Genomic DNA, 25185 nt, shown 5'->3' with positions numbered 1-25185 from the left:
AACTCGTACCGTGGGACAGGGCCATTACTGAAGAATCACCCTTATAGTAACCAAGGGTAAAAATATGGAAGGACTAGGCAAAGTAATTCATTATCTTTATTACTAGTTAAAGTGATGGCAGTTAAAGTGTGATACATTGGCACACACCAATGAAATGTATATTTACTTGAATCTTAAAGACCATTAATAAGGGATATCTTGCATTGTGACCCGTGGAATGGGTATGCCAGATATTCACCATGAAAAGTCAATTTTCAGGAGATTCAAATGGATTCTGTTCAAACAAATTTTCAAAGGTGGTGTTTATTCCAAAATGATGAAATAAATCTTTTTAATGTCTTTTAATATTGGAAAGATTTCACATTTTAAACCTACATTCAAAAGACAGATAAAAAAGAAATTAATACTCAGGTCTATTTGCCTCTCTTGTAGTTCATATATCCAAGAAGAATATTTTTGTGGAGTAAATTTGAGAATTATTTGTGCAATAACTGAGTTAGTGGTTGACAAATTGGATTGAGAAGGGGATGATCTGAACTCGCTTCAATGTTTTAAGTAGCATTCAAAAAATAACTTATGATTCATAAAATTAATATGCTATTAAGATGAACCAAAGCAACTTTTTTTTATCATTGAAGGAAAGCTTGAATGTTTTCCATCTTAAATGTTTAAGGCTATCTCGCACTCATGAAATCAATGCTGGAACACAAATGGAAGGAAGGCTTTTGATCCTGTGTTCTGGCAGCAAATGTGATACACGAGATGGCCAAGATTAACTTTGTTTTGTTCTGCACTGATTGTTTTGTTTTGAGCCAAATTCACGAATAAAAGACTATTCTTTGTTTCCTAAAAGTCAGTGGAAAGTGCCATTGAAAACCTCCATAACATTAAGTAAGTTTATTGGCCAAGTATTCACATACAAGGAATTTGCCCTGGTGCTCCGCCCACAAGTAACAACATGACCTACAGTGACAGTTACGAATGACTCCGAAAACACTAAACATTAATAATAATAAAACATTAATGATAAAACACCATTGATCAAGCATGTGAACCAACAAAATACCAGATCAAGGTAACAGATTTTTGGCTGTTGAGTAGAGCAACAACTCATGGATAAAAACTGTTTTTATGTCTGGCTGTGGCAGCTTTGACAGTCCGGAGTCGCCTTCCAGAGGGAAGTGATTCAATGAGTTTGTGGCCAGTGTGAGAGGGGTCAGAGATGATTTTACCCGCTCGCTTCCTGGCCCTTGCAGTTTACAGTTCATCAATGGAGGGAAAGGCACAGCCTTTGCAGACTGAGGTCAGGCTGTGAGTGGGTGTGAAATGTTTGTTGGGGTGGGAAATGGTCCAGTCTTTTCATACTGGAGTCTTGCCTTAAGTAGGTGCGAAGTGCTGAATGGGAAGGAGAGGGTGCAGGGTCCATTCTTTGTAGACTGGGGTCTGACTGTGTTGGTTGGGGAGGGGGGAAGGGGGTACCAGGGTTACGTTTCTGGTTTTCAAACCTGCAGTAAAGCTCATTCAGGTCGTTGGTCATCTGACGATTGTCCAAAGAGCGGGGGGCTTTCCTCTTGTAGCTGGTAATTTCTTGCAAGTCCTTCCAAACTGGAGAAGAGTCACTAGCTGAGAACTTGCTCCTCACCTTCTCAGAGTACCTTTCATTGGCAACTCTGATTCCTCTTCTCAGCTTGTACTTGGCCTGCCTGTAGAGGTCTGCACCCCCGCTCCTGTTGGCCTCCTCTTTAGACCATCGGAGCTGTCTGAGTTCTGCAGTGAACCAGGGCTTGTTGTTGTTGAACCATGTCCGGGTCTTAGTTGGAAATCAACTGTCCTCACAAAGCTGACATATGATGATACTGTGTCCGTATACTCATCGAGGCTTGTGGTTGCTTCCCTAAACACATTCCAATCCGTGCAGTCAAAGCAGGATTGTAGGTTTTCAATGTCCTCGCTTGTCCACCTTTTCATTGTTCTGACCACAGGCTTAACAGATTTTAGTTTCTGCCTGTAGGTCGGAATAAGGTGAACTAGACAATGATCAGAGAGACCCAGACCCGCCTGGGGAACAGAGCGATATGCGGTCTTGATTGCCGTATAACAGTGATCGAGTGTTCTCTCCCCTCTGGTGGGGCAGGTAACCTGAAGTCTGTATTTTGGAAGGTCACGGCTGAGGTTAGCCAAATCAATGACCATGGAGTCCGGGAAGTCACTCTCTACTCTCAACACCTGGTCAGCGAGTTGCATTTGCGCCTCGCATACGCAGACTTGGGGGGAATGTAAACTCCAGCGAGAGTAAAGGAGTTAAATTCCCTCGGAGAATAAAAGGGTTTGCAGTTTATAAAGAGGGATTCTAGGTTGGGAGAGCAGAAATTTGACAGTACCGTGATGTCGCTGCAACAGTCCTGGTTGGTATAGAAGCATATTCCACCGCCTCTTGATTTCCCCGCTGCCTCCACTTCGCGATCCGCTCTGTGAAGTTGGAAGCCAGCCAGTTGCAGCGCATTGTCCGGGGTTGACTCACACAGCCAGGTCTCGGTGAAACACAGGGCAGCAGGTCGAGAGAAGTCCTTGTTTGTCCGATGCAGGAGTTGCAGTTCGTCCACTTTGTTATTGAGGGAACGTACGTTTGCCAGGAATATGCTCGGGAGTGGTGTATGTGATCCTCGTCGCCGGAGTCGGGTGAGTGCTCCAGATCACTTCCCATGGGTCCTCCTCTATCTCAAGACCTTGAACGCAGCCACAGCCCCACCGACGAGTATGTCCAAATAATCCAGCGAGTGAGTGAAATCCGGAACAATGTTTGGAGGTACCGTATGTCCGATGTTTATGAGTACCTCTCTCGTGAAAGTAATCTTTGTAGGGTTTTCACAAATGAACAAACACATACAAAACAACAAGGAGCAGTACACTGTGGCAGCCATCGTCGGCGCCAGCAGCAGCAGCAGCTACACTTACAAGCAGCAAGCAGCAGCTATTATCTGAATGGTGGCCGATTAGGAAAAGGGGAGATGCAACGAGACCTGGGTGTCATGGTACACCAGTCATTGAAAGTAGGCATGCAGGTGCAGCAGGCAGTGAAGAAAGCGAATGGTATGTTAGCATTCATAGCAAAAGGATTTGAGTATAGGAGCAGGGAGGTTCTACTGCAGCTGTACAGGGTCTTGGTGAGACCACACCTGGTGTATTGTGTACAGTTTTGGTCTCCTAATCTGAGGAAATACATTCTTGCCATAGAGGGAGTACAGAGAAGGTTCACCAGACTGATTCCTGGGATGTCAGGACTTTCATATGAAGAAAGACTGGATAGACTCGGCTTGTACTCGCTAGAATTTAGAAGATTGAGGGGGGGATCTTGTAGAAACTTACAAAATTCTTAAGGGGTTGGACAGGTAAGGCCGGCTCAGTGGTCGGGGCTGAGCAACGAACGGTCCAGCAGGTGGCAGAGGCCAGAACTCTAAATAAACTAGGTTCTATAATGACAAACCCCACTCACCCACTCCATGCCCTGAAGGTGATCAAGAGCAGCATCTTCAGTCAGAGGCTGATTGCACCAATGTGCAAAACGGAGAGATACAGGAAGTCCTGTTTACCAGTCACAATTTAAGGATAAGGGGGAAATCTTTTAGGACCGAGATGAGAAAAACATTTTTCACACAGAGAGTGGCGAATCTCTGGAATTCTCTGCCACAGAAGGTAGTTGAGGCCAGTTCATTGGCTATATTTAAGAGGGAGTTAGATGTGGCCCTTGTGGCTAAAGGTATCAGGGGGTATGGAGAGAAGGCAGGTACAGGATACTGAGTTGGATGATCAGCCATGATCATATTGAATGGTGGTGCAGGCTCGAAGGGCCGAATGGCCTACTCCTGCACCTATTTTCTATGTTTCTACATTTCTACATTGCAAGCAGCTGTATGTTTGGGCTTTCCAGATTTAAATATGTGGCTTTAAAAAAAAAAAAGTTTGTGCGACTGATGTATACAACATTTATGTTTTGCAGCTCCATCTTATCCATTGGAATTCTACCTTGTTTAATAACATTGAAGAAGCTTTGGGGAAGAAAAATGGGATTGCAATAATTGCTTTATTTGTTCAGGTAAATACAATCTTCAAATTCATTCACAGGATGTGGATGTTTCTCACAAGTTGGGATATATGATACCCATTTCTCATTATTCCTGAGAAAGTGCCAGGTAATTATTTTATTGAACATCGTAATTCTTTTGTTGACATAATGATTATTTAACATGAGAAAATGGGACCAGCTGAAATGGATATCTTGGTCAGTATTGTCGAGTTGAATCAAAGGGCCTGTTTCCGTGCTACGTGACTCTGACACTGACTCTATCTGATAATCAGCTTCAACTAGAAGGCTTTAATGTCTGACGTTATAGAGTATAGTTTTGGGGTGGGGGCAAATAGACAAGCGATTCTAAGGCAGCAAACAGGATTCCAAGATGCTGTTTTGCCTCGATGCCAGTGTATAGGATGTCTTGGAGCAACTGTAGCACATTTTCTAGAGGGTGGGTGAGCAGCCAGAAGTAGTTGTGCATATTGGCGCAAACAGCAAAGATGGGAAAAGGGATGACATCCATCAGTGGGAATATAATGATCTCTGGATTACTCCTGGTACCATGGGTGTAGTGAGGGTAGGAATGGGAAGATCGGAAAGATGAATATGGGGCTGAAAAGTTGGTGCAGGGGGAAGCAATCCAGATATTTGGACTATTGGGGTCTCTTCTGGGACAGAGGTGACATACAAGAGGGACAGGTTGTACCTGAATTGGATGGGGAGCAATATCCTGGCAGGAAGGTTTACTAGTGTTACTCGGGAGGGTTTAAACTACATTAGCAGGTGGACAGGATCCAATACAGTGGAGAGGCTTGAAATGTATGCCATTAAGTTCAGTTGACAGGATAGGCAGAAACACGGCAGGGAGTGAGCAATGATAATTGGATTAAATTGCATTTATTTGAATGCCGGAGGCCCGATGGAAAAGGTGGATCAACTCGGATCATGGATGGGCACATGCAAATGGGGTGATATAGCCATTGCGGAAATCTTGCTGAGGGAGGGGCAGGACTGGCAACTTCCCATTCCAGGATACAGGTGAGATAAAGGTGGGGTAAAAGAGGAGATGGGAGTTGTTTTATTGACACTGAGAGTTCAAGATATGCACGCTCCTGTTGGATGAGAATCCAAAGAGATTTTATAATTGTATTTTATAGGGAAAAGGATGATTAGAGGAAGAATGGGGCATCTTAGGTTGGTTTCTATGTGTGAAGCCACAAGAGATGCGCAAGGTCCTCGATGAATATTTCTCCTCTGATTTTTAACATGGAATAACATATGACAAACAGTGAATTTGGGACAGTTAATGGCGATATCTTGGATAGTCCATATTGCAGTCAAGGAGATGCTGGGTATCCCAAGATGGATGAAGGTAGATAATTCCCTGAGTTTGATCAGATATACTCAAGGACATTTTGGAAGATGGAGGAGAAATTGCAAGAGTCTTGGCTGAATTACATGAATCATCGTTAGACATAGGCGAGGTGCTGGAAGACTGGCAGGTGAATAATGAAGTGTCTCTATTTTGAAAAAACACAGCCAAGAAAAACCTGCCGACTATTGACCATTGAGTCTAACATTGGTGGTATGAAAGTTACTGGAATGGATCTTGCGCATGACACTGATACTAATTATATCTATATATGTAACGTGCTATATGTCAAAACTGCGTAAAAACATTTTTAGGACAAGGCTTTTGCTGTTAATTTGGAAAGTGCTCACAGCTAGGTTTTCTGATATTGAAAAGAATCATACCATGTCCTATTTCATTACATTCATCACATTGCTGTACCTGTTCTTCAAAGTTGATGTGCAAATGTATCCTGAATCACATGGCTAAATGAAGTCTACAGAGATTACCATTTAGCTCAAAGGCATTTAGAATTGGGTCAGAATCCTAGTAAATCATGGTCATGTATATCTGTGGAAGCTTGGGTATCAAAACTCAATCCTAATGCAGAACTTTGCAACTTCCTGCAACCTCCCTCTTCCCCCCCCTTAATTCCTCACCACGTTGTCGGAACAGATTTAAACAATAGACAAAAGGTGCAGGAGTAGGCCATTTGGCCCTTCGAGCCAGCACTGCCATTCAATGTAACCATGGCTGAGCATCCCCAATCAGTACCCCGTTCCTGCCTTCTCCCCATATCCCCTGACTCCGCTATTTTGAAGAGCCCTATCTAGCTCTCTCTTGAAAACATCCAGAGTACCTGTCTTCACCGCCTTCTGCGGCAGCAAATTCCACAGACTCGCCACTCTCTGTGAGAAAAAGTGTTTCCTCGTCTCCATTCTAAATGGCTTACTCCTTATTCTTAAACTGTGGCCCCTGGTTCTGGACTCCCCCAACATCGGGAACATGTTTCCTGCCTCTAGCGTGTCCAAGCCCTTAACAATCCTATATGTTTCAATGAGATCCCCATCTCATCCTTCTAAACTCCAGAGTGTACAAGCCCAGCTGCTCCATTCTCTCAGCATATGACAGTCCCGCCATACCGGGAATTAACCTTGTACACCTACGCTGCACTCCCTCAATAGCAAGAATGTCCTTCCTCAAATTAGGGGACCAAAACTGCACTCAATACTCCAGGTGTGGTCTCACTAGGGCTCTGTACAACTGCAGAAGGACCTCTTTGCTCCTACATTCAATTCCTCTTGTTATAAAGGCCAACATGCCATTCGCTTTCTCCACTGCCTGCTGTACTTGCATGCTTACTTTCATGGACTGGTGTACAAGGACCCCCAGATCCCGCTGTACTTCCCCTTTTCCCAACTTGACACCATTTAGATAGTAATCTGCCTTCCTGTTTTTGCTACCAAAGTGGATAACCTCACATTTATCCGCATTAAACTTCATCTGCCATGCATCTGCCCACTCCCCCAACCTGTCCAAGTCACCCTGCATTCTCATAGCATCCTCCTCACAGTTCACACTGCCACCCAGCTTTGTGTCATCTGCAAATTTGCTAATGTTACTTGAATCCCTTCATCCAAATCATTGATGTATATTGTAAATAGCTGCAGTCCCAGCACTGAGCCTTGCGGTACCCCACTAGTCACTGCCTGCCATTCTGAAAGGGACCCGTTAATCCCTACTCTTTGTTTCCTGTCTGCCAACCAATTTTCTATCCATGTCAGCACTCTACCGCCAATACCATGTGCCCTAATTTTGCCCACTAATCTCCTATATGGGACCTTATCAAATGCTTTCTGAAAGTCCAGGTACACTACATCCACTGGCTCTCCCTTGTCCATTTTCCTAGTTACATCTTCAAAAAATTCCAGAAGATTAGTCAAGCATGATTTCCCCTTTGTCAATCCATGCTGACTCGGACCGATCCTGTTACTGCTTTCCAAATGTATGGCTATCTCATCTTTTATAATTTATTTCAGCATCTTCCCCTCCACAGATGTCAGGCTAACTGGTCTATAATACCCCGTTTTCTCTCTCCCGCCTTTCTTAAAAAGTGGGTTAAAAAGATTTATACAATGAGTTTGGTCTCAAGATATAATGTGAAAACAGGCCCTTCGCCCCCGTGCCGACTGGCAATCCCCGTGCACTAACACTACACATGAGGGACAATTTACAATAATCGATTCATAGTCATAGAGTGATACAGTGTGGAAACAGGCCCTTCGGCCCAACTTGCCTACATGTCCCATCTACACTAGTCCCACGTGCCTGCGCTTGGTCCATATCCATCCAAACCTGTCCTATCCATGTACCTGTCTAACTGTTTCTTAACCGTTGGCATAGTCTCAACCTCAACTACCTCCTCTGGCCACTTGTTCTGTACACCCACCACCCTTTGTGCGAAAAAGTTACCCCTCAGATTCCTATAAAATCTTTTCCCCTTCACCTTGGATCTATGCCCTCTAGTCCTCTATTCCCCTACTCTGGGCAAGAGATTCTGTGCATCTACCCAATCTACAGTATTCTTTTCACGATTTTATACACCTCTATAAGATTACCCCTCATCCTCCGGCACTCCAAGAGTCTGAGCCTATACAACCTCTCCCTGTAGCTCAGATCCACTGGTCCTGCAAATAATCTCATAAATCATGTCTGAACCCTTTCATGTTTGACAATATATTTCCTATAACATGGTGCCCAAAACTGAACCCAATATTCGAAATGCACTCACCAATGTCTTATAGTGTACAACTGCAACATGACCTCCCAACTTTTATACTCAATTCTCTGACTGATAAAGGCCAATGTGCCAAAAGCCTTTTTGGCCACCTTGTATGTCTGCAACTCAACCTTCAAGGAACCATGCATCTGCACTTCTAGATCCCTCTGCTCTACAATACTCCCCAAAGGCCTACCATTTATAGTGTAGGTCTTGCCCTTGTTTGACGTCCCAAAATGCAACATTTCACACTTTGTATTAAATTCCATCAACCATTCCTCAGCTCAATTGGTCAACGATCAAGATCCTGCTGCAATCTTTTATAAACATCTTCACTATCTGCAAAACCACCCACTTTTGTATCATCAGCAAACTTGCTAATCTTGCCCTGTATGATCTCATCCAAATCATTAATGTAGATGATAAACGGTAATGGGCTCAGCATCGAACCCTGGGGCTCACCACTAGTCACAAGCCTCCAGTCCGATAAGCAGCTTTCCACCAGCTCCCTCTGCTTCCATCCATTAAGCCAATTTGCTATCCATTCAGCTATCTCTCCTTGGATCCCATGCGATCTAACCTTGTCGGATGCCTAACTAAAACCCATGTACACAACATCTACACCTCTGGTCTCGTCTTAAAAAAACTCAATCAGATTTGTGAGACATGATCTCCCACGTACAAAACCATGCTGACATCCAAAATCAGTACCCCGTTCCTGCTTTTTCCCCATATCCCTTGATTCTATTAGCCCCAAGAGCTAAATCTCTCTCTTGAAAACATCCAGTAAATTGGCCACCACTGCCTTCTGTGGCAGAGAATGCCACAGATTCACAACTCTCTGGGTGAAAAAGTTTCTCTTCATCTCAGTCCTAAATGGCCTACCCCTTACTCTTAAACGGTGGTTCTGGACTTCCCCAACATGGGGAACATTTTTCCTGCATCTAGCCTGTCCAATCCCTTAAGACTTTTATATGTTTCTATAAGGTCCACTCTCATCCTTCTAAATTGCAGTGAATACAAGCCCATTGTACCCATTCTTTCATAGAAACATAGAAAGTAGGTGCGAGAGTAGACCACCAGGTCCGTCGAGCCCGCACCGCCATTCGCTCATGGCTGAACACTAAACAGACACACTTACCCACAAACAGTAGACACAAGACACAGAACACAAGACACTACCCTCCCCTTTATACCGCTATCACCCCTCTCCACCCCAAGAACCGCGTGATCTCCTGGGGGAGGCAAAAAACCGGATAAAAACCCAGGTCCAATTCGGGAAAAAATCCGGGAAATTCCTCTCCGACCCCAATCCAGGTGATCGACACTTGTCCAGGAGATCACTCAGGTCTTACTATACTAACCATACCTAGGTCCATATCCCTGCCCTCTCCCCGTAGCCCCTTATCCCCTTGGCAGCTAAAAAACCATCTATTTTAGACTTAAATATATTTAACGTTTCTGCTTCCACTGCTCCCTGGGGCAGTGAATTCCATAAATTAACCACCCTCTGGGTGAAGAAGTTCTTCCTCATCTCAGTTCTAAAAGAGCCCCCCCTTATTCTGCAACTATGTCCCCTAGTTCTAGTTTCCCCGATCATTGGGAACATCCTCGGTGCATCCACCCGATCAAGGCCCCTCACGATCTTATATGTTTCAATGAGATCGCCTCTCATTCTTCTAAACTCCAAAGAGTAGAGTTCCAGCTTATGCCAGCTTTCCTCATATGTCAATCCCCTCATTGCAGGAATTAATCTTGTAAACCTTCGCTGCACTGCCTCCAGGGCTAGTACATCCTTTCTTAAGTATGGACCCCAGAACTGTACACAGTATTCCAAATGTGGTCTCACTAATACCGTGTACAGCTGCAGCAAGACCGCTGTGTTTTTATACTCAATCCCCCTAGCAATAAAGGCCAAAACTCCATTGGCCTTCCTGATTGCTTGCTGCACCTGCATACTGACTTTTAGTGATTCATGTACTAATACCCCTAGATCCCTTTGCGTTGCATTACAACGCAGCTCCTCCTCATTTAGAAAATAACTTACCCTATCATTTTTTTCCCCAAAGTGAATGACTTCACATTTATTAGTATTAAATTTCATCTGCCAAGTTGTTGCCCACTCACCTAGCTTATCTATATCCTTTTGCAGACTCTTCCTATCCTCCTCATCCCCTACTTTCCCTCCCATTTTTGTATCGTCCGCAAATTTTGATATATTACACTTGGTTCCCTCCTCCAAATCATTTATATAAATTGTGAACAACTGGGGTCCCAGCACCGACCCTTGCGGAACCCCGCTAGTTACCGGTTGCCATCCCGAGTATGAACCATTTATCCCCACTCTCTGCTTCCTATTTGTTAGCCAATCCTCTACCCATGCTAATATATTACCCCCAATCCCATAATTTTTTATTTTTAGCAATAGTCTCTTATGTGGCACCTTGTCAAAAGCCTTTTGGAAGTCCAAGTATACCACATCCACCGGTTCCCCTTTATCCACCCGGGTTGTTACTTCCTCAAAGAATTCGAGCAGATTCGTTAAACAGGATTTCCCCTTCACAAAACCATGCTGGTTCTGTCCGATGAAGTCATGTTTATCCAAGTGCCCCGTTAGTGTTTCTTTAATAATTGTCTCTAACATTTTACCCACCACCGATGTTAGACTAACCGGTCTATAGTTACCCGCCTTCTGTTTACTTCCTTTTTTAAATATAGGTGTTACATTGGCCATTTTCCAATCCACTGGGACCGTTCCTGCCTCCAGGGAGTTTTGGAAAATTATCACCAATGCATCCACAATCCCCACCGCTATCTCCCTCAAGACCCTTGGATGTAATCCATCAGGCCCAGGGGATTTATCCTCCTTCAGTCTCATTAATTTCCCTAATACCACCTCCTTGGTGATCTTAATAGTATTTAGCTCCTCCATTCCTACCGCCCCCTGTTTATCCAGCGTTGGAATATTTATTGTGTCTTCTATGGTGAAGACTGATACAAAATACTCGTTTAATGCCTTTGCCATTTCCATGTTCCCCACCAACAACTCTCCAGTCTCACCCTCCAATGGACCAACGTTCACCTCAGCCACCCTTTTTCTTTTTATATAGCTATAAAAACTCTTACTATTAGTTTTTATGTTGTTCGCTAAATTCCTTTCATAGTCTATTTTCCCCGTCTTAATTAATCTCTTAGTTATTTTTTGCTGACCTTTAAATGCTTCCCAATCCTCTACCCTCCCACTATCTCTGGCTACCTTATATGCCCTTGCCTTCAGCCGAATACTATCCTTTATAGTTTTACTGAGCCATGGCTGACTGTTCTTACCCTTACCCCTTTTTTTCTTCATAGGAATAAATTTTTCTTGAAGTTTATACAGTAGATCCTTAAACGTACACCACTGCTCATGTACCGTCTTATTCTTGAGTCTGCTATCCCAGTCAACTTTGATCAGCTCAGTCCTCATACCTTCATAATCCCCCTTATTTAGACTAAGCACCCTAACCTGAGTTTCAACCTGCTCCCCTTCTATTTGAACATGGAATTCGACCATATTGTGGTCACTTGTTCCCAACGAGTCCCTAACTATGACATTTTTAATTAATCCTGCTTCATTACACAGGACCAGATCCAAGATTGCCTCCCCCCTAGTCGGTTCTGCGACATACTGTTCTAGGAACCCGTCTCTAATACATTCTATAAACTCTTCCTCTAGTCTACCCTGCCCAGTTTGGTTTGCCCAATTAATATGAAAATTGAAGTCCCCCATGATTACAGCAGTTCCCTTTTTACATGCGTCAACTATTTGCAGATTTATGTTCTGACTAACAGCGTCACAGCTATTTGGAGGTCTATAAATTACACCCACTAGTGTTTTTTTCCCCTTGTTATTCTCTATCTGTACCCAAGCTGTTTCACTATCCTGATCCTTCAACGCAATATCCTTCCTCTCTATTGCCGTTATTCCCTCCCTTATTAAAAGGGCCACCCCTCCTCCCTTTCTTTCCTGTCTATCTTTTCTAATTGTCGAGTACCCCTCTATATTTAACTCCCAGTCCTGATCCCCTTGCAGCCATGTCTCCGTAATGGCCACGATATCATAACTATATATACTTAATTGCACCGTTAATTCATTTATCTTATTTCGAATACTCCGTGCATTTAGATAAAGCACTTTCAGATGATTTTTACTACCCTTCCTTTCCGTTTTTGCCCCTTTTACATCTAGAGCTTTATCTTCACACATTCTGGATCCTCCTGTCACATTTTGATTTTCCGCTTCCCTAGCCTCCCTAGATGAGCCCTCCAATCTATCCTTCCAAAGCACTGCTGTAATATCTTCCCTGACTAGCAATGCAACACCACCACCTCTTGCCCCTCCAATTCTATCACACCTGAAGCAACGAAATCCTGGAATATTTAGTTTCCAATCACAGCCCTCCTGCAACCATGTTTCACTGATCGCCACAACATCATACTTCCAGGTGTCTATCCAGACTCTAAGCTCATCCACCTTTCTTACAATGCTCCTAGCATTAAAATATGCACATTTAAGAAACCCCCCGTGTCTTCTTCTCTGTTTATTTCCTTTTTTTTCCTTTCTCCTCTTGTGTCCGAGTGCTTCCCTTTTCTGCTTCCTGCCTCCCATTCGGTCTACTAGCTTTCTCTATTTGAGTCCCTCGCCCCAACCATTCTAGTTTAAAGTCTCCCCAGTGACCTTTGCAAATTTCCCCGCCAGGATGTTGGTCCCCCTCAGGTTCAAGTGCAACCCATCCTTTCTGTACAGGTCCCACCTTCCCCAAAAGAAGTCCCAATGATCCAGAAACTTGAATCCCTGCCCTCTGCACCAGTCTTTCAGCCACGCATTTATCCTCCACCTCGCTCCATTCTTACTCTCACTGTCGCGTGGTACAGGCAGTAATCCTGAGATTGTTACCTTTTTGGTCCTTTTCCTTAACTCTCCTCCCAACACCCTAAATCCTCCCTTCAAGACCTCTTCACTTTTTTTACCTATGTCATTTGTACCAATATGTACCACGACCTCAGGCTCCTCTCCCTCTGATTTCAGGATATCTTGGATGCGTTGAGACACGTCCGAGACCTTGGCACCAGGGAGGCAGACCACCATCCTGGTCTCCCGACTGCGTCCACAGAAACGCCTATCCGACCCCCTAACAATAGAGTCCCCAATTACTATTGCCCTCTTCTTTTTTTCCCTACCTTTCGGAGCAACAGGGCCGGTCTCTGTGCTGGAGGCCCGTCCGCTGTTGCTACTCCCGGGTAGGCTGTCATCCTCATCCGTACTCAAACAGGAGTACTTATTTGCAAGGTGTACCGACATTGGAGTACTCCCTCGTTCCTGCCTCTGCCCCTTGCCCTTCCTTAGCGTGACCCACATGTCTCTCTCCTGTGGTTTTGGAGTGACCACCTCCCTATAACTCCCCTCTATGACCTCGTCACTCTCCCTGACAAGACAGAGGTCATCGAGCTGCTGCTCCAGGAACCTAATACGGTCCCTTAGGAGCCCCATCTCTCTGCACCTGGTGCAGATGTGGACGTCTGGAGGGCCATCCGACACCATGACCTCCCACATCTGACATCCAGAACAGTACACTGCTCTGACTGTCATTCTCTCGCCTTACCCTGGATCCGATACCAGTACAATACAATAGAAACTGCTGGGAGAAATCAGCAGGTATCTGACTCGCAACAACTGCTCCCTCTTGCCCTTTAAACTGTACCTTTATTATATAAACAAAAAGCACTGTACCTTTAGCCCACTGTACCCTTAGCTCACTGTACGTTTACTAAAGCACTGTACCTTTAACCAGAAAGCAGAAATGCTAACCTGAGGTTGCACCCAATCAGCTGCTTCCTCTAGTCTGCCTCCACCAATCAGCGGCTTCCCCAGAAACCCTCCCTATGGAGTGTGGAACGTTACGGGAATTGGTAAGCCCTGACCCTCCTCCACTGTCTCCAACGGTCCTGGGCCTCTGTGAAAACAAGCCCCGTGCCCGATTTAAGTACTCACCGCCCTGACCCTCCTCCACTGTCTCCAACGGTCCTGGGCCTCTGTGAAAACAAGCCCCGTGCCCGATTTAAGTACTCACCGCCCTGACCCTCCTCCACTGTCTCCAACGGTCCTGGGCCTCTGTGAAAACAAGCCCCGTGCCTGATTTAAGTACTCACCGCCCTGACCCTCCTCCACTGTCTCCAACGGTCCTGGGCCTCTGTGAAAACAAGCCCCGTGCCCGATTTAAGTACTCACCGCCCTGACCCTCCTCCACTGTCTCCAACGGTCCTGGGCCTCTGTGAAAACAAGCCCCGTGCCCGATTTAAGTACTCACCGCCCTGACCCTCCTCCACTGTCTCCAACGGTCCTGGGCCTCTGTGAAAACAAGCCCCTCATCAAATGTCAGTCCCGCCATCCCGGGAATTAACCTGGTGAACCTACGCTGCTTTCCCTCAATAGCAAGAATGTCCTTCCTCAAATTAGGAGTAGATTTTCCTTGCGTCTCAGGGTATGATGTAGTCATTTTAATTTTCAAATAAAAATCCGCATGGCAGCTTAAAATGTATTTTATTTCTATTCAGTGATTTAGTGGTCCTGGGTACTGATATATGGTGACTTACTGTAAATAGAATAAAGGATGAGATTCAGTGTCATTATGTGCAATATGTAAATATTATTCATGCATGTAATACCAGTATGTACGGCAGTCCACTTGATGTGTGAATGTTTTTAATTCTCCCTTTTCACACTTTTATGGTTGTGCATAAATGACTATTTTTATTTGACACAGATAGGAAAGGAACACTTCGGCCTAAAGGCAGTCACAGAAATCCTTCAGGAAATTCAATACAAGGTATGCTATAAATCATTTTTTCTGGAGAAGGAACAAAAATATTGGACAGATGACTCAACGTCCTTATAAGTAAGATAAAGGAAACTAGCACAAGCAGCTCAGTTTTATATGCACATGATCGGGAAAAGGAAAGCAGCATAAAATTGGGTAAACAAAAAAACATAAAGCAAGTTAACACAATAAAAATGTAGCTTGTATGATTTGGGTCATGTGGCCTTCTGCTGCCGAGAGAAGGAGCACGTCTCATTGGTACTGCTTTGACGACAGTTGCTTTACATTCTCAAATGAACATAATTGCGAACTCGCTTGTTCAGTGATTTGCTCTTGCATTATTCACTAGGCATGATGAAGCAGTGAGAGGGACTCAGCCACATGGGGAACTGATAAGATTGTTGTTTCCCATGCAGCATTAGATTAGATTAGATTATTTAATGACCACAGTCAAGCTGGTGGAATTCAGGTTCAGTACAGGATGTTACAAGGTAGGCTGATTCCCGTCAAACATAACATAAAACACAACATCATACAATATACAGTACATGCATGGGGAGGATATGTGCTGTTGTCATAGTGTGTTCAGAATTCGGATTGCGTGTGGGTAAAAACTGTTTTTAAATCGAGATGTCTTGGCGGGCAGTGAGCTGTAGCGCCTTCCTGATGGCAGCAGGTGGAAGATGTGGTGAGCTGGGTGGGAGGGATCAGAGATGATTTTCTTCACCCTTGACACGGACCGTTTGTGATGGAGTGATTCTATTGATGGAAGGGGAGTGCTGATGATTTTGGATGCTTTGTTAACTATGCGCTGTAATTTATTACGGACAGTTGGACTATCTAATTTCCGCTAAAATGATGAAAGACGTGCCAGAAAGGAAGGAATCTGTTGCACAAACATACTATGATGCTTTCCTTTTCCCAGGGATATCCTCCGTGCTTTGCAATGAAATATATATTTTGAGGTCTAATCGCCTTTCTAATATAAAAGATGTAACATTCAATTTGAAAGTAAACTCCAAAAACGGAGAAATGGGTATGCACCCAGCTGGAGCATGGGAAGGGAGGGGAGGGTGGATTTTTGTTGGTTAATGTTGGTGGAGAATTAAAAGTGGAGAATTTAATTTAATGTCCAGCCATCTGCCAAATATATACTCCTTCACCTGTATCTACCTATCACTTACCAGACTTTTCCCTGCCCCAAACACTCTTTTGGCCTTCTATTCTCCACTGACCCCACTAAAATCAGTCTGAAGAAAGGTCCGACCAAAAACATTGATCATCTATATTCTGCATAGATGCTGCCTGACCCGCTGAGTTACGCCAGAACTTTGTTTATCTTTGTGAAACTGGTTATCAAATGTTATTTTTCTTTTTTGTGACCGAGATACTAAAAATTAAGCTAGTTTCTTCCCTGCAAGTTCACCACTGGGAGATCACACATAAGCTTTCTGTTGAGCACAAAATCAACCCATTAATGTCCATCTCTTCAAGGCAACTAAATGTTTAATTTTTTGTCTTCTGTTAATTGTAGAGTAAGGTGAATGTACCTTACAAACTGAGATTTTATTAAGGTTGTAGAGAGGGCAAATGGGGTTTGTTGAATCATGTTATTAAGAATTTATCCTTGATCTTAGCTGTAGGTGGTCTTCACTTAGATACCAGTATCATGCAAGTGATATTTAATGATGTTCCCTACTCTGGAAAGTTGTACTACGTGATATCGTAATGTTAGCCAGGCATGATAGCATAGCTTCAAAATCAAATTGCCCCTTTGGTGTGTGTGTTTTGTTGCATCTCATACTGACCTTTCTGTCCTGGGATTTCTTCATTGCTGGAGTGAGGATATACGTAAGCTGGAGGAACATCACCATGTATTTCCGCTTGGGTAGCTTACAACCCAATGATATGAAAATTGAATTCTCCAATTTTAGATAACCTCTAATTCTCCCCAGACCGTGAGCCTTCCTCCCTCTAGCTTTACAATCCACAACTCTTCAAACCTGTCTCGCACCTCCTGTTCTTATCTCTGGCCTTTGTTCCAACCATCTATTTATCAATAAACCCCCTTAACTATGTTGATCTATTGCCTACCATGTTTTATCCTGCCTCTCCCCTTTTACAGGTTTCTTCTCCCCTCCCCCCCTCCCCCTCCACACACAACCAGACTGAAGAAGGGTCTCAACCCGAAACTGCACCTATCCAGAGATGCTGCCTGACCTGCATAGTTAGACCAGCATTTTGTGTCCTTTTATGCATTAACCAGTAATCAGCAGTTTTTTGTTTCTGCATGAGGAATAAGCGATCTCTAACCCAGATGAAACTAACATCTTTCGGAGAGGAAGAAGTGAAAATTATTTTTTGGGGAGTACATTCATTATGAGAATTATTCAGTCATATTAGAACAAATTTTATGGATGCATTCTTGAAATGCGGTTTAGTGAGGGAAATGCTCATGAAATTATGTGGATTTGCTTCCAAATGTTAGTTGTGAATTGAGATTTATTGTTTAAATGGTTGTGTTAGCTTAAAACAAGGATAATGTTGATACAAAACCATCAACTAGGAAATCATTGTTTTTCACTGAGTTGGTTGACTTCAATGGAATTGAATTTCAAAAGTGGATAGGTATATTATAACCATATTTCTGCATGAGGCGGAAGTGGCGGCGCTGTGATACAGCTGCGGCTCGCCTGCAGTCTGTCTGTTTTTACTTTTTGTGTTGTTTTTTTTGTCTAGTTTAGTAATTTTTTTGGTTATTAGGTGGTGTTATGTGTGTGGGGGGAGGGTGAAACAGAGCTTTCTGTCTCTCCCTTCGGGGGAATGCGACTTTTTGTCGTATCCCCCTTCTCTTCCCCCGTCTGCGCTGAGGCCTAATGGCGGAGCTGGCGGCTTCCAACCTGCGACCGACCTCGAGGGTCCGGAGGTAGAGCCAGCCAGGACTCACCAACGCGAGGCTGGCCGTCTTCGAGCTGTGGCGACGTCCGGGTAGCGGCACGACTTGGCGCTCCGGTGAGGGCGGACGGCGCGGAGCTGAGACACTCCTGAGTGAGCGGCACGGCTACCGGCTGGAAGGCGCTCCCGTGTGAGCAGCCCGGTGCGGGGCTGAGACGCTGCCGTGTGGGCGGACCGGCTCCCGGCTGGAAGGTGCTCTCGTGGGGGCAGCCCGGTGCGGGGCTGAGACGCTGCCTTGTGGGCGGCCCGGTGCGGGGCGGAGATGGTGCTACGGCGGCTGAGGCGGCGTTCTGGCGGCGGCGACCTGGATCCGGGGCTCGGCCGCGGGCCAGTGGAGGACAATGTCGGGAGCTCGCAGGTCACAGGCTGGTGCCTGTTTTCCGGAGCACCCGTTGCAACAGCTGCGGGCAGCTTCGACCACCCCCGGGCCGCGGAGCTTGAACCACGGGACTGATGCCATCGCCCGGTGGGGTATCGCCTCGGCGCAGAGGGAGAAGAGGAGGGAAGAGACAGTAACTCTAAGACTTTTGCCTCCATCACAGTGAGGAGGTGTTTGGTGAACTCACTGTGGTGGATGTTAATTTGTGTTTATTGTGTTTTGTTATTATTACATGTATGGCTGCAGGCAACAGCATTTCGTTCAGACCGAAAGGTCTGAATGACAAATAAAGGATTCAATTCAATTCAATTCAATATAACCATATAACAATTACAGCACGGAAACAGGCCAACTCGGCCCTTCTAGTCCGTGCCGAACACTTATTGAGCCCTTGCCTCATCATGCCTTCAGCACTAGCAACTGTGTATGAATTTCTGGGAATATATCGTCGTTTGACTACTGAGTGATTTTTTTTCATGCGTGTTTAATTTTTATTTGTGGCCATAAATTGATTTTTATTATTATTTAGGGAAAATTGAAAACCATGCCATGTTTTAATCCTAATACATTACTTCCTGGTAAGTTTATTTTTATAATATATAAAATTAATTCAAAGTAATAAAGCATTAGGTAGAAGTTTGTGCAAACAATGTCTTCAATTTCTCTTGTTTTGTCAATGCTTTAGATCCACTCCTTCGGGACTACTGGGTGTATGAAGGCTCTCTGACCATCCCTCCGTGCAGTGAAAACGTGGCCTGGATACTATTTCGATACCCTTTAACCATCTCTCAGCTGCAGGTATTCAACGAAGCACAAAATCTGCCTTTCTAGAGCGTTATCTTTTAAGTAAAGGTTACAGCCTTGGAAGTCTACCACCTACACAGATTCAAAGCAAAGGTCAAAGATGAAGTAGTTGATTTAAATCATTTTTTTCTAAACTGATCAACTGCAGCTATGTGACTATTAGGATCAATCAAAAAAAAAGCTATGTTGTGTGTTTTCTACTTTTGTTGGTGAATGTCATTGTTTGAAGTTGTGTAATGAGACAAATTGTCTATTTCCTAAATTTTAGCCACGTTGGAAATATGGCTCTTTAAATTTTACCCATCTGTAGTTGAATTAAACATTCAGAATATCTTGATATATGTATGCAGTCCATCCTAATCATTAGGATTAGAGAGAATTTGTATGAATTAACACCTTTACAATTTCAAGGTTTACCAGATGCTGTATGGACAATAAAACATTGTGTAGTTACTTTAAGATGTAGGAATTGGAGAAACCACTCTTGTGCAAAACAAAGCCCTATAACATCTGTGACGCAGAGACCCGCTAACGTTTTACTGATGTTAGTTTGCAAAGCCATTGATATTGAGCAATGGGATATTTCTAGTTTATAAATACTATTGCAGATTTAAAAAAAACTTTAGACATAGAGCAATATAGCAAGGAAGTGGCCCTGCAGTCCTTCCTTAGTCTCCGACAAGGATAAAGTTCCTGGCCTATCCAGCCTTCCTTTATAACTCAATCCCTCTCTCCCAGTAATATACTTGAATGTTTTTGCAGCCTTGCTAGTTTAATGATGTCCTTCCTATAGCAGGGCAACCAGAACTGCACAAGTACACTAAATCTTAACTTTTACCAGCATCTTGTAACATGAGGTACCAACACTGTACTCAATTCCCTGATTGAGGAAGGTAAGCATGCTATATGCTATATTCAATATCCTATCCACTTGTGTTGTCCTTTCATGGATCAATGTACGTGCACCACTTTCTGTTCTACACCAATCCCTGGGATGCTACCGTTTACCATGTAATCTGCCCTGGTTTGTCTTACCAAAATTCAACACCCTGTATTTATCTGAATTAAACCATATGTGTCATACCTTAACCCATTGACCTACTTGTTCAAGATCTGCATAGATAACCTTCTTCACTGTTCACTGTAGCACCAATTTTGGGTGTCATCTTGAAACTTCCAATCCATGCCACCTACATTCACAAATAACTTATTAATATAAATGAAAAGCAGTGTCCTGGTACTCCCTATGGCACACCGCTCGTTACTGATAAACAACCCTCTACTTTCACCACCCTGTGTCCTACGCCAGTACATCAATGACCCCATGGACGTCCCTGGCCAGGACCTGCCCCGAAAGCAGTGGACAACCCTCAACCGCTTGAGGACAGGCATCGGACGCTATGGAGTAGCGATGAAGAGGTGGGGCCTTGTGGACAGCGCCTCCTGCGAGTGTGGGGACCCAACACAGACAGTGGAGCACATAGTCACCAGTTGCCCCAATCACTGGCCACCGAATTGTGAATGAGGTCTGATTGACCTGGACAATGACACGTTGGCCTGCCTCGCCTCAACGGAGCTGCAGGTCTAAAAGACATACGACAGAAGAAGAAGTGTCCTACCTTTAATTCTGTATCCAAGTGGCTAGCTCACCCTGGATCATTTGGAAGATCTAACCTTCCAAACTAGGCGACCATGAAGTTACTTGTCAAAGACCTTGCTAAAGTTCACACAGACAACGTTAACCACACCACCCACATCAATCTTCTTGTCACCATTTCAAAAAAGCTAAGATTGGTGAGACATGATTTCCCACGCATAAAGCCATGCTGACTATCCTTAACCAGTCCTTGCCTTTACAAATGCATATGAATCCCCTCCGATAACTTGCTTACCACTGATGCAAGGTTTCCATTTTGATGGGTTTCATTGAAAACCATGACAATAATGAACTCTGAAATCCAACAGGATAGAAAAATATTGAATAGTTTCACCCATCAACTTTGTGTATGTCAATGAATTTGCCATTGAGCCCATAATATTTCATTGATGAAGGCTCTTATGGAGAAATTTAAATTTAATTTCACTCATCCTTTCATATAATTTTTGTTTAGCGGATCAGTGTTTCAACTCCATGCCAACCATAATAAAATGTTTGTATTCGAGTCAATCTTGACTCAAAGCATCATTTATTTTCATGAGAAATGCATTGATTAGTTACTCTACTGGCAAGAGGTCTTTAATACATTGAGGTAGAGTGCTTTGGCCTATGGCTCAGAAGTGTGGAATGAGCTAGATGCAGGCACGTCTGACTCCTTGCTCCACTCCATGAGTCGCTGTGTTGTGGGTAGATTTCTCATCTGGTTCCTCTCTTACACCAGTCCTAGTTGGTGAATGCATTCATTAAAGGTAAGTTTTGTGCTTTTGTTTAATCATTGTATTTAAAAATAAATAAGTTGCTTAATGTTTGCATATAGTATTTTAATTTTAATCTCAGTTGCTCAGAATTAAAGGACTTTCTTTTAGGAAGAAGGTGAGGATAATTTATTTAGTCAGGGTGGTGAATCTGTGGAATTCTTTGCCTTGGAAGGCTGTGGAGGCCAAGTCAATGGATAGTTTCAAGGCAGAGCTCAATTCTTGATTAGTACAGGCATCAGAGGTTATGGGGAGAAGGCAGGAGAATGGGGTTGGGAGGGAGAGATAGATCTGCCATGATTGAGTGGCGTAGACTTGATGGGCCAAATGGTTTAATTCTACTCCTATCACTTATGACCTTATGACTTAAATCAATTTCAACTCTTTTAAATGTATTTGATAATTGACATCAGTAAACAGGCCATTGACAGCACAAGACTACGGAGTAATAATGGGAACAGGGTCTTGAAATGCTTTGTGTAGGAAGGAACTACAGATGCAGGTTTAATCTAAAGATAGACGCAAAATGCTAGCGTAACTCCGCGGGTCCCTTCTTCAGACTGGTCAGTGGAAAGGGAAACAATCTCTCGTTTCCCTTTCCCCTGATTAGTCTGAAGAAGGGTCTCGACCCAAAATGCCACTCATTCCTCTCCAGAGATGCGGCCTGTCCCGCTGAGATACGCCAGCATTTTGTGTCCATCTTAATACTTTGCTTGCAGGACAGATGCAGAATTGAAGCCTTGGTCATTGGCCATAGTCATAAAAATATTGTGCATTTGGAAGGATAGCTTTGGGGTTGGTCAATGTGAGTGGAAGGTTGCCTCAAACTATCCATCCTTTATCAATCCATAATGCCATAACACCTTTCTCTTTTTGGAAAGGTGTTATGGCAGTAACCCAGATATATAACCTATTGTGCTATTTCCATTCTAAGGCCTTTTTTTAAAAACAATAGTTTGGATAAATTGTCTATAAAGCAAAAATAAATTTAGGTAATAAATTCCATATTTTTATGAAAATTGAAAATGGGGATCTTGTATTGTGATCTGAAAATTGCTTGGTGCTCTGGCTCCTGATCCAGTGTAATTTAATGCTGACAACTGTTATCATAATGTATTGTCAGTAAAACATTGTGCAGTAAGATACTGCCTCCAAATGACACGGGTATGAGCCAATGGATGCCAATAAGGAATTCTTGAAATTTTTTAATGGTCAACAAAATTGTTCAACGCATTTGCTACAATTTAGACATTCTGAATTCCCAGAATGTGTTATAAGGGAACACTTCTAACTGTCGGGCAATTTGACCTTCATTGTCATTTGAAAAAAAAAGGCTAATTTTATTATTGTACATACATTTTTTTTTTTTTAATTACCTGATTGATAATCTTGTCTTTTTATTTTGAAAGAAGGAATTCATGGGGCAGAGTAACACAGTGGCTGCATAATAGGACTTGTAATCCAGAGGCCTGAACTGATGTTGCCAGCAACCAAGTTCCAATCTCACCATTTACATTCAGTTAATAACTAACCTGGAAAGTAAAGATAATAGGGAAACTACAGGATTATCTTAACAACTCGACTGGTTCAGTAATGCCCTTCACAGAAGGAAGTCTGTCCTTGTCCCAGTCGGCCCTACACATGTTAGCAGATGTATACAATTTAGTTGCCTGTTAATTGCCCTATGAAATGAATCACATCAGTGGTACTAATTGGTCTGTCCTACTTGGTGATTTTTTTTTGGCAACTGCCGGTGACTGTCACAGTCGTAGCAGGTTGCCGAAAAACCGGCAACAACCTACGTCATCTTAGTGACAACCTACGACAGCACCTACGTCAGGAGAAGTCCAAGCTATGCTCATTGGCGTCAAACCCACTGTCGCCGAAAAATGTTCAACATGTTGAAGATTTAGCGGCGTCCAGAAAGACGCTATGACTTTTTGCGCGACTGAGGAGACTACTCCCAGCGAACATGTGGCAACAAACTAGTCGCCTGTAGTTGCCTAAAAAATCACCTAAGTGGGACAGGCCCAAAAGGTATTCACAATAAATGTTCCCTGACCTTGTCTGCCACCTTCCATCCCAACATTATTGCAGCCATGGAATGCCTTCACTATTTGCATAAAACACCTCTTGCTTCATGCTGGACTCAAGGAACTGCAAATGTTGGTTTAAGTGATAGGAGTCGAATTTGGCCATTCGGCCCAATAAGTCTACACTGACATTCAATCATGTCTGATCTCTCTCCTTCCTAACCCCATTCTCCTGCCTTTTCCCCATAACCTCTGACACCTGTACTAATGAAGAATCCACCTATCTCTGCCTTTAAAAATCCACTGACAGCCTCCACAGCCTTCTTTGGGAAGCAATTCCACAGATTCACCTCCCTCTGCCAAAAGAAATCCCACTCATTTACTTCCTCAAAGAACGTCCCAGACTCTCCCACTAGTGGAAGCATCCTCTCCACATCCACTCTATCCAGGCCTTTCACTACTCTGTATGTTTCAATGAGGTCCCCCCTCATTCTTCTAAACTCCAGCGAGTACAGACCCAGTGCTGACAAACGCTCATCATAGGTTAACCTACTCAATCTTGGGATCATTCTTGTAAACCTCTTCAGGACCCTCTCCAGAGCCAGCACATCCTTCCTCAGGTATTGTGCCCAAAATTGCTCACAATATTCCAAATGTGGCTTTACCATGCGCTTTATTGAGCCTCAACATTACATCCCTGTTTTTGTATACAAGCCCTCTTGAAATAAATGCCAGCATTGAGTTTGCTTTCTTTACTACTGATTAAACTTGCAGATTAACTTTTTGAGTATCCAGCACCAGCACTCCTAAGTCCCTTTGTACCTCCGATTTCTGGATTCTCTCCCCATTTAGAAAATAGTCTACATCTTTATTCCTACTACCAAAATGCTTGACTCCACACTTTGCTACACTATATTCCATCTGCCACTTTTCTACCCACTCTCCCAACCTGTCCGTCCTTCTGCAGAGTCCCTGCTTTCTCTACATTACCTGCCGTTCCACCTATTTTCGTGTCATCCGCAAACTTGGCCACAAAGCCTTCAATCTCCTCATCCAAATCATTAATATACAACGTGAAGAGTAACGTCCCCTTGCGGAACTCCACTAGTCACTGGCAGCCAACCAGAAAAAGCCCCCTTTATTGCCACTCTTTGTGTTCTGCCATCCAGCCAACCTGCTATCCATGCTAGTATCAAGTTCAAGTTCAAGTGAGTTTATTGTCATGTGTCCCTGTATAGGACAATGAAATTCTTGCTTTGCTTAAGCACACAGAAAATAGTAGGCATTTACTACAAAACAGATAAATGTGTCCATATACCATGATATAAATATATACACACATGAATAAATAAACTGGTAGTGCAAATAACAGAAAGTGGTTGCTAATAATCAAGAGTTTTATCCGAGCCAGGTTTAATAGCCTGATGGCTGAGGGGAAGTAGGTATTCCTGAACCTGGTTGTTGCAGTCTTCAGGCTCCTATACCTTCTACCTGAAGGTAGCAGGGAGATGAGTGTGTGGCCAGGATGGTGTGGGTCTTTGATGAT

At 43.6% G+C, this 25185-nt stretch overlaps 1 protein-coding gene across 2 annotated transcripts in view; it reads left to right on the top strand.

Moving 5' to 3' along the window:
• Nucleotides 1-25185, top strand: part of ca8 (carbonic anhydrase 8) — a 62481-nt gene that overhangs the window by 16917 nt on the left and 20379 nt on the right. For both annotated transcript variants that reach the window (XM_033019777.1, XM_033019776.1), the window contains exons 5-8: nucleotides 3998-4093; nucleotides 15003-15065; nucleotides 18920-18968; nucleotides 19076-19188. In XM_033019777.1, the coding sequence (XP_032875668.1) occupies nucleotides 3998-4093; nucleotides 15003-15065; nucleotides 18920-18968; nucleotides 19076-19188 (321 nt within the window). The remainder of the gene's footprint in view (nucleotides 1-3997; nucleotides 4094-15002; nucleotides 15066-18919; nucleotides 18969-19075; nucleotides 19189-25185) is intronic.

The sequence above is a fragment of the Amblyraja radiata genome, chromosome 4 (genome assembly GCF_010909765.2).
Source record: "Amblyraja radiata isolate CabotCenter1 chromosome 4, sAmbRad1.1.pri, whole genome shotgun sequence".
Lineage (NCBI taxonomy): Eukaryota > Metazoa > Chordata > Chondrichthyes > Rajiformes > Rajidae > Amblyraja > Amblyraja radiata.
The sequence above is the reverse complement of the archived record's forward strand: the minus strand, read 5'-3'. Positions and strand labels throughout refer to the sequence as shown.